The following is a 9,037-nucleotide window of genomic DNA, read 5'->3' on the forward strand; positions in this document are numbered from 1 at the left end:
CTCGACATTCGGGGGCTCAAATATCCACGAGCCCCTCATCAGTCTCCATTGGCCGACGGCCGATTCAGGTGGCGACGTGTCTCGTGCAATAAGTAACGTGGACCTCGTCAGGCGATGCCCATAGGAAATCTGGATTCTGGAACCCTTGGGGAATACAGATGGAACCTCCGGATTCTGGGTGGAGACGCGTCCGTCGCTGTTCGCGCATACTCCGTATACCCTGGACAATAACGGGGAACCCATCTCCCAATCCCCTGGGTCAGTCAACGACACGGAATAGACATAGAATGATGCCAGCTACGTATCTAAACTTTGAGAGGCATGTTTGCACCTAGAGCTCAACTCACTTCCTCCAGCTTGTTGCCGGACCGACGAGGTGACAGTCTCTCCCAATACGATCTGGAAAGGGAAAGAGGCTACTGCAGCTGGGAAATGAAGACGTGATAATAATTGCAGTAACCACGGTGCTGAGCTTCACTGCAATCAATTGTAGGTACCAAAAGCAACACACTGCAGATACCCCCTCACCTGAGACTGCAAAGGGCGCTTTACTGCGGCTGGCGTGGCGAGGCGGTCGAGAGGTCTGCAACGTCCCCGGGCCCTTGGTCACCGTTCCTCGAGTGAGGCTGTTTTGCGATGGTTGCTGGTGTGACGACCCGTGGGTAGCATGCATATGCTCGGTGACGTACCCACATAGATTTACTTACCCCTTGCGTCTTTCAGACTACATACACAGCAAAACGATTTTCATAGGTATTCTAACTGTTTGGTCTGTAAGTCAACGCTCAACAGAGATCCTATGCGTCAACCAGTATTACACTACGAGGAAGTTTCCTTCTGTTAAGAGCAGCAATAAATCAAAATGCAGTAACAAAGTTACTCGTAGTTCATTCAGCATGCACATAATCAACGTGGCCTCCCATGATCTCCACTGGCAATTATCTCGAGGGCAGCATCTGAGTCCGCTGAGTGGGCATAGGGACTTCTTGTAAGGCTTACAGCGTCAAAAGCATGTCGACAATTACGGGATATAGCTGCAGCATCGGCAAGGCAAAATTATTGAGACCAAAGGACAATAAAGCCAAAAGTCACTCACAGCAACTGACAAGTGGCCACATGGACACCCAATAGATGTTAATACTCCATAACCGCTTGATGACAGCCCACTTAATACAGCACATCCCTTTCCCCGCTGCTTGCGGGGTCGAGTTGAACTCAACTTCTTTGGACGGAAGTCTGGAGCTGCCAAGCTACCGTGCTACCGTCTGTGCCACCCCTCGGCGCTCGCCATTGAATCCAGTGCTGCGTAGCATATATGGGAGAAACATAAACAAACAGACTCAAGTCGCACTATTACACTTGTTCTTGCCTTGGGAAGAAGTATCAACAGCGACGGTGCGGACATATTGGCAGTGTGCGGGTGCGAAATCAATTGACTCAGTGTTCATCCGGGGTAATTCTCGCCCATTAAATCTTCTTGTCACAAAAGTAAGGCCAGAGAGAGAAAAGCATATCTTCAGGTCACGCGCACGAATTGACATCGTTCCCAGGCCATGGAAGGGTTCGTATTTCCGCAAGCCAGAATAGTATGATGAACCCGAAGACGATTACCAGTTCATACGATGACAGCCAGCCGAGTTGGCGTAGGGTGAGGATTCGACGGGCAGCCATTGAGCATGTGTCAAGTTTTAGTAGGATGCTTCAGCTATGAAGTTTCCCAAAACCGCCGGGACGGATTGCAAGTTGCGGGGTCCTTCCGGTTTCGATACCTACTGATAGTTGACCACTTTCGATGAGCCTCCATGTTCTGTGATTATACGAGCCCAAAGTTCAAGGGTCCTTTAAGAATTGAAAATTCTCTCATACTTCTCGAAGCAACTGCCCATGTCGAGAAACGTCCGCTCGGTTTCGGCATGGATCCTAGCATGGTTGACCATGACTGAAGGTTGCATGTGTCCTGAGACCACGGGATCCAATTGTCACTTCAGGATTCGAGACGAATTTTGAGTATCGAGAGAGCGTTACGTCTGACTGCCCAATTCATCCACGTGTCGCGAAGCGAAGCTGGGATTGCTTGGTGAAAGACCGCCGCCTGCTTCGGTGCCCAGCTACCCCGCGAACCCTGGCCCTGGCGTATCCTGCCCGCTTGATAGCAAAGCGTTCAAAAGTCTTTGAGTCAGTCTCGAGACATCACACCCTATCGAGTCGCGTGGCATTCATCATAAGTATCTGAGAGGGCTGGTAGCAGCGACTTCGTCGCAGGACCTGGATATGCTCCCATCCTGCCAGGAAGGAGACGTAACGCAGCATTTTCTTTCACGAGTCAACTCCAAACGAGCCAACCCTGAGATCAGACTGGGCAATTGGAAGGAAGGATTTGGATTCCTCGCTGATTAATCAAAGTCAGGTACTTATCTGTGTGATGGGCTAGTGTATCGAAGACGCCTCAAAAACGCGCCACTTCGTAGAGGGCACGGCTCAAAGTAACATTTTTGCCGTCTAATTTCTCCGCTGATGAGGCTCAGATAGCTTTGTTATCCGTCAGCAGGTCTTGAGGATTGCAACTACCGAGGAAGCTTGATGATCGGGTGAGAGGAAGCTTCCTCCGTCCATCGAAAACACACTTCTTCTATGCATAAATCTCTCCGGAGTGCGGGCGTCATAGCTGCCGATTGTTCCAAGAGCCAATCAATGATTCACGTCTTGGTGAAGCTATCAGAGTTTGACAATCAGGACATGGTCAAGGCTCACTACTCCCAAAGGTCTGGGCTCGACTATAGTTTCTCCCTGGGGGGACACTATCACAAGCACAAATGTCTAACGTTCTGTGGCAACTATATACGAGAGGCTTCCCTCAAGTGACATCTCCGCGGAGACCGGTTTCTGCAGACCACGAAACTTGGTTGCGCTGCCAGCTGTCTTATGTCGAGTTGGAGACAACCTCAGCAGCGCCCTTCCGGATAACAAGGTGATCAGCTACGGGACGACTATGTCTTGCCCCGCACCGAGCCGACCTCGCCGACCTTTCCCACCGGCTTACCCACATTTCCCGGTCGCCGATGCGAGATGTCTGACAAGGAGGGGGCGGGCCCCCCGCCGAAAGGCGTAGTGCCCGACTTTCAGCACCCGCAGGACGTATTGCATACCATCAATCTTGTGTCGCAGATTCTCTCCATCGTGTCTGTCAGTATCTTCATGATGCTGCGTATTTATGCCAAAACCCTCATCGCGCCGCCGTTCTACTTGGATGATTGTAAGACTCTGTCACTGGGACTTCGCTCCTGGTCTCTGTGCTTTAGAATTGAAAGCTGATCATTACAGGGATGGCAGTTGTCGCCTGGGTAAGCCCCTTAGATGAGTGGCCGAATCGGTTACCTCCATAGCGTCCAAGCGTGACCTGACAGATGAGTAGATACTATCGGTCGGCTACAGTTCGACGGCACTCGTGAGTAAGTAACAAAGGGCTATTGAGGCAATTACACGGCGGCTGATCATATCTCAGTGCATCGCTACGGGGGTGGTTTCCACATTTATGAGATTTCCAAGGACAATTTCGTTGGGTTCTTGAAGGTGACTGCTCCTCAACCATGCGGACATCAGTTGACTTGACCGCTAATACCGCCACAGGGTCTGTACGCGGACACACTTGTCTACGGCCCAAACTCGTATTTCACAAAACTCGCGCTGCTACTCATCGTGATCAGAGTCTTCAGGCTGAACAAGAAGACCATCATTGGTACATATGCTGTCATAACGTTCATGACTGGATACTATGTGCCGGTCCTCTTTCTCAAGGTGTTCATTTGCCACCCGATCGCGGGTTACTGGGACTCGACTCTCAACGCCACCTGCTTCAATCAACGAGCCATCTTCGTAGCCGATACTGCCGTCAGTGCCATCACGGACACGGCCGTCTTATGTCTGCCGATACCCGTGGCTTTGAGCCTGCGAATGTCTTGGACAAAGCGACTGAAAGTGATTCTCATGCTCAGCGCAGGGGGCGTCGCCACAGCAGCAAGCATTGTTCGGATGATTCTAGTAATTCAGCTACAAAAGTCGGATGATGAGCCGGTCGACTTTATTCGTTTCAATCTACTCGGGTCAGTCCTCATACTTACTTAATTCTTGGGTTGAACCAGACGCTGACTCTGAAACTCTACTAGGACTGCGGAAGTGAGCATCGGCATGATCTGCGCCTGTCTTCCAGCAATCAATATCCTGTTCATGCGCGGATTCAATGGTTCGCCACAATCAAGTTGCAACACCGGCCAGAGCAGCAAAAAGTACTTTGAACTCAAATTTCTCATGGGCAGCAAGCTACAAACGCAAAATTTGACGGCAGTAAATACCACCGGGGTAACCGGGCCTGTGCTTGTAAGCACTAATTCAGAGAGCGTGGTGCATGAACATAGGGATTCGATCTTCCCGATAGAAAGAATGAGTCGAGTAACCTCGTTCAGGCCAGAAGATGTGGAAAGAGGCATCTGGTCGGATGAATGGTACTCCCAAGTCACAGCGTCGCCTTTTTCACAGCCTGGATCTCCGGATTGGGCTCGAAAGGGTTCCGTGGGTTTCATGGAGACAATAACAGAGTTAGGCTAAAGCCCACACCCTGCTGCATTGAGGGCGTATTTAGAGTATCAACATATCATTGGGTTTATATCGTTCTAAGTTGCCTAGCAAAGAAATAGGTACTAGCTAGGAGCGAGTTTGTGGTTGCGAGATACTGCAGAGCAGGTGGATTAGACCAACACCACCAATGAAGTGGGAGACGGGGAAAACGTTTCGTTATGTCTATATTATACGAGAAGAAAGAAAGTCCAATGCAGGGTCCTTAACAAAATCAAGCTGTCATCTTGCTAATTGGGAGCGCGATGAGTGTCGTCACTTTCCCCTGCCAGTCCGTCAGCTTGTCGGTCATTTCCTTGACGACTACTGGTGAGTACGTTGTCGCGGCAGCAGTCGATTTCCAGAACGTGAGCTCGCTCTTAACATAGCTCTCAAACAGTGTCCGAGCGGATGAGACTTGACTCTCAAGATTGGCGGGAACAATCTGCTTCCACGCGGACGCAAAGTCGTAGCTGACGCCCTTGCTGAGAGCATATCGACCGAAGTCGCCCCAGAGGGTGGCCAGTGAAGCGTATGTTTTTTGGTATGAGGTAATGACGCTTACTTCACCTCGATACGCAAAGGTGTCAATCACATCAGACAAGATGGCGATGCGGCCTGTGGGGCTGTAGTTCTTCCACGTTGCTTGGCTCATGAAGTCACTCCCGGCGACGATGAACTCTTTGTAGCGGTTGAAGTCGGCGTCACAGACTTGCAAGTTGACGACGTTTGCGTTATTGAGACCTGCATCCGACGTCCGACCAAGAAGACCTGTGAAAGCGTCGTTGATGTTGCCCGCCCAATCTCGAACAATGGTGAGGGTGGTATACGTCTTCGAAGGCCAGGTATCTTGGAACAGCTACACAGTTGACTGTTAGCTGAAACACCAAATTCATTGTCAAAAGTTTCAGAAGGTAAACCTACGCCATTGAGGTCGAAGACTCCAGTAAAGGGGGCTTTCCCGGCTGTGAGAGCAACACCCTTCGGTGTATTACCATCCATCATCCACTCAACTGCGTCACGGAACTCCTGCTTTTCGAAAACATGCTCCGTAACCCAGTTAGTATTCGGATCAAGATTTGTCAGAGCTGTGATTCCAACGGCGGCACAGACACCCTGCTTAGCCACAGTGAAAGCCTTCCCAGTAGTGCGAATGATGCTGGTCGCACCGGGGTAGTTCTGAGTGTAGATGCTGCTGCTCTGCTTGCCGGGTGCACACAATTTCATAGCAACGTCCCTGGCACCGCGCTTCTCCAACGACCTTCCAAAGAGATCCGAAGTATCCATACCAGCGAGCACCGGATGCTCTGCTTCCTCCGAGCTCGTGCCATTGCTGTCAAATCCCTTCTGATGCGGACGAGCAGCTCGGATCATGTGTCGCCTCTTGTTAGTCGGCGGCAGTATGCAGTTATCATCAAAGACATCGCCTTCTTTGAACACGTTCTTGGGGCTCGAGCCTCCTTCTGGGACCGTGGACAAGTCCGGCAAGTTTGCTGGGCTGGGACAAAGACTGATCTCCGGCAACTTGGGCTCGACAGGCGTGTTCGGGTTACCACAGCAGAAATAAGAGTATGTCCCAGAGCGACAGCCAAAGCCATCAGTTGCGACAGTCACTTCTCCACTCTCACAGCCGGTCTTGCAGTCTGTTGAAAAGTCGAAAAAGAGGTTGGCGAGGGGGCCGGACAGTATCTGCTTCCATTGAACCCAGGCAGTGTTTCCGTATCGCCTACAGGGCAGTCAGTCAAAGCTTCTGGCAGGGTGTCGTCGAAGAGTACTTGCCATTTGCATTCTTTCCAAGGCACGGGATCTTTGCAGCAGTAGCTCTTGAAGCCTCCGTTATAGGCACACGTCTGCTGGCCACCCTCTCCTTGCTTCCCAGTGGTAAGCTCTTTCGGCTTGTCTTTGTTGGGACAGCCGTACGAAAGGAAGGAGAATGCTCCAGCAACAGGTGTTGTGCCGAGTCCAAGGATGGATCCGAAAGTCGCGCCAGCTGAGCAAAACGGGGCAGCACCAAGCCACTCGCAAGAGTCAAGAGTACTTGTTGAATCAGTCTTGGTGCAACACAAAGACTTGTGTCCAGTCCAGCATCCGTCTGTGCTGGCAGCAATCTCGATCTCCTTGCCACTGCATCGGTTCTTCGCGAGCGCGCCACAGAACTTGGGACTTCCCTTCCACTTACAGGTTGGAGGGTTCTTCGATGGGCAGCAGAAGTTGCGCTTTCCCTGGTTGCATCCAAGCTCGATGCCAAGTGGACTTGCGTTGCTCCCAGAACTCTCGACCGGAACGAGACCAGATGGGCACGATGCACCGCACTCGCCCCAGACACATTGGCTGGGGTCGCTGCTGACTGCTTTGGCGAAGAGAGATTTCGACAAGTCGGTTCGGCCTGAAGCTTTCGCCAGAGCCTTGATTGCAGTCCCCTTGGCGTCGTCTGTTGATGCAGCCCAGACCATGACGCCTCCAAGACATTTGCCGTTGGCGTAGTCCATCTTCAACTTGAGCGTCTCTTCATCGTCGTAAGACACCCACTGATTACCGCCCCAAGTGACAATTTTGACGGCTGCTGTTTTGTCTGTTGTCACTTGAGCTCCGCCTTTATCGATAATCTCCTGGATCTCAGAGAACATCAGTGTTCCAGCAGACGCGGAACATCTGCCTGGGATACCACCGGCGCTGAAGCCACAACCGGCGGACTTGCAGCTTGGGTTCGAGAGAGTAAAGCTACGCCCGTAGAATCCCATGCCCATAACGACCTTCTTGGGGTCGATGTCGTTCCGCCACAGAAGCTCGAGGGCACGGTCAATTTCTGTCAAGTTTGTGTGGCTGTTGACGTACGGTCCCAGATAAGGGTTCGTGCCATCCCAGGTGCCGTGTAAGTCGTAGCTCATCATGTTAAACCAGTCCAAGTATGGCTGAATGTTCTTGAGATCGAAGTGTTGGAGATACCAATATGATGCTGGGAGCGTGATAGTGAGGCCCTTAGTTCCCAGTGCCGCGCGCAGATTCTTGAGAAAAGTGACCAGGTTCTTGTAATCTGCAGGAGTGCCAGAGCGTTCCTCGGCCACGGGATATTCCCAGTCGATGTCGACACCATCGAAGCCATATTTACTAGCGACGGTCTCTTGTTAGGTAAAATTCGTTGAGATAGAATGCTCGACAGCTACTCACTTTATAAAAGACAGGAGAGATGAGAAGAAGACGTCTTGCTTCGCTTTTGATGCTGCCAGTTCAGAAAACGTGCGCTTGGTCGGCTGATCAGGGTCGTTCATGCTCCAACCCCCGATGGCAATCTAGTTTGCAAACTTGAGTGATGAGCTCTTCTACACAGAGGTTGATATTGGAAGCTCACCCAGACTTCCATCCCAGGGTTGTAGTTCTTCAGTGCTGTGAGTCGTGGCATGAACTTCGAGTCGGAGTCTTGCATATTCGCAATCTTATATGATGTCGGGTCAATGAAGGCGAACGCGTAGTTGAGATGAGTGTAAGCGGTGTAGAGTAAGTCCTCAGGGTTCACTGACGAATCGTCAGTAAATGATCTCCTATTTATCGTGCAAAAATTACTCGTAGAGGCAATCACAGAATTACTCCAAGAGGTAATTACCGTAAAGGGTGATTCGTCTTGAAAGTGAATTACTCTTGAGGACAATTCATTTACAAAAAATCGATTGCTTCAAATGATGATTGCCTTGAATGGTGACTTGAACTTACGTCCATTACAGGCCTTTGTTGTTGACCACCCTTCATAGTAGCCGATCACTCGCTTGCCTGCAGAAGAGCCACCAGGGCAACTTGGTGCCTTGACCTTCTTGTCGCCGCAGAACTCTTTGGTAGTTCCGCAAAAGCCAAACTTGGAGCAGCATACGTTCAGAGGGCACTTCTCTCTCTGGCTCCAAGCGGATCCCCAGCCTGGGTCACATTCACTCTTGGCGCTGCAACTGGAAGTGCAATTCGCGGGTGCGCAATAGCTAGGCCCAAGGCCACAGACCTAGTCTTCCGGTCAATCATTGGAATTTTCTCTGAACTTGGGATTCTAGGATTTACAATTTACTCACATTATTCTTACCACAGCAACCAAGTTTGCATGGCCTAGTGGAGGAACAGCTGTAGTCTTGCTGGGCTATCACTCCCGATGCAACGAGTAGGAGACAGAACACCGGCACAGCCGTTTTGAAGAGCTTCATTCTTGCAACTGCGTCCATGAACTTTCAGTGTGAGTGATTTCAACTTGGAATGCCTCCTGTTCCCGAGATAAACTCATTCTTTTGTTTCTTCGTGGAAACCTAAGGAAAGGACTGTCAGCATCGGCCGGCTCGGATTCAAGGGGGTTCCAGGTTTGATCACATGGTGACTAGAGACAAGTCGTATCACATTCGACATGTGTAGGATTTTGTGGAAGTGACGATCGACCCAGACCTCAATCAACCTGCAA

At 50.9% G+C, this 9,037-nt stretch overlaps 2 protein-coding genes across 2 annotated transcripts; one reads left to right on the top strand and one right to left on the bottom strand.

Annotated features, from left to right (window-relative positions):
- Positions 1–2,953: 2,953 nt before the first annotated feature.
- Positions 2,954–4,441, top strand: BDZ83DRAFT_795600 (uncharacterized protein; the record flags this gene model as incomplete). The annotated part of the gene is made up of 7 exons (XM_060515846.1): positions 2,954–3,253; positions 3,322–3,341; positions 3,413–3,449; positions 3,503–3,570; positions 3,628–4,100; positions 4,164–4,374; positions 4,433–4,441. Exons 1-7 carry the CDS (start codon positions 3,067–3,069, stop codon positions 4,439–4,441), a joined length of 1,005 nt encoding a protein of 334 aa, XP_060360894.1. The 5' UTR covers positions 2,954–3,066.
- Positions 4,442–4,710: 269 nt separating this feature from the next.
- Positions 4,711–8,789, bottom strand: BDZ83DRAFT_760684 (chitinase; the record flags this gene model as incomplete). The annotated part of the gene is made up of 7 exons (XM_060515167.1): positions 4,711–5,467; positions 5,533–6,334; positions 6,388–7,716; positions 7,777–7,898; positions 7,958–8,121; positions 8,317–8,593; positions 8,661–8,789. 7 exons carry the CDS (start codon positions 8,787–8,789, stop codon positions 4,844–4,846), a joined length of 3,447 nt encoding a protein of 1,148 aa, XP_060360895.1. The 3' UTR covers positions 4,711–4,843.
- Between the last annotated feature and the right edge of the window lie 248 nt (positions 8,790–9,037).

This window comes from Colletotrichum acutatum (assembly GCF_030867785.1).
Source record: "Colletotrichum acutatum strain CBS 112980 chromosome Unknown BDZ83scaffold_108, whole genome shotgun sequence".
Classification (NCBI taxonomy): domain Eukaryota; kingdom Fungi; phylum Ascomycota; class Sordariomycetes; order Glomerellales; family Glomerellaceae; genus Colletotrichum; species Colletotrichum acutatum.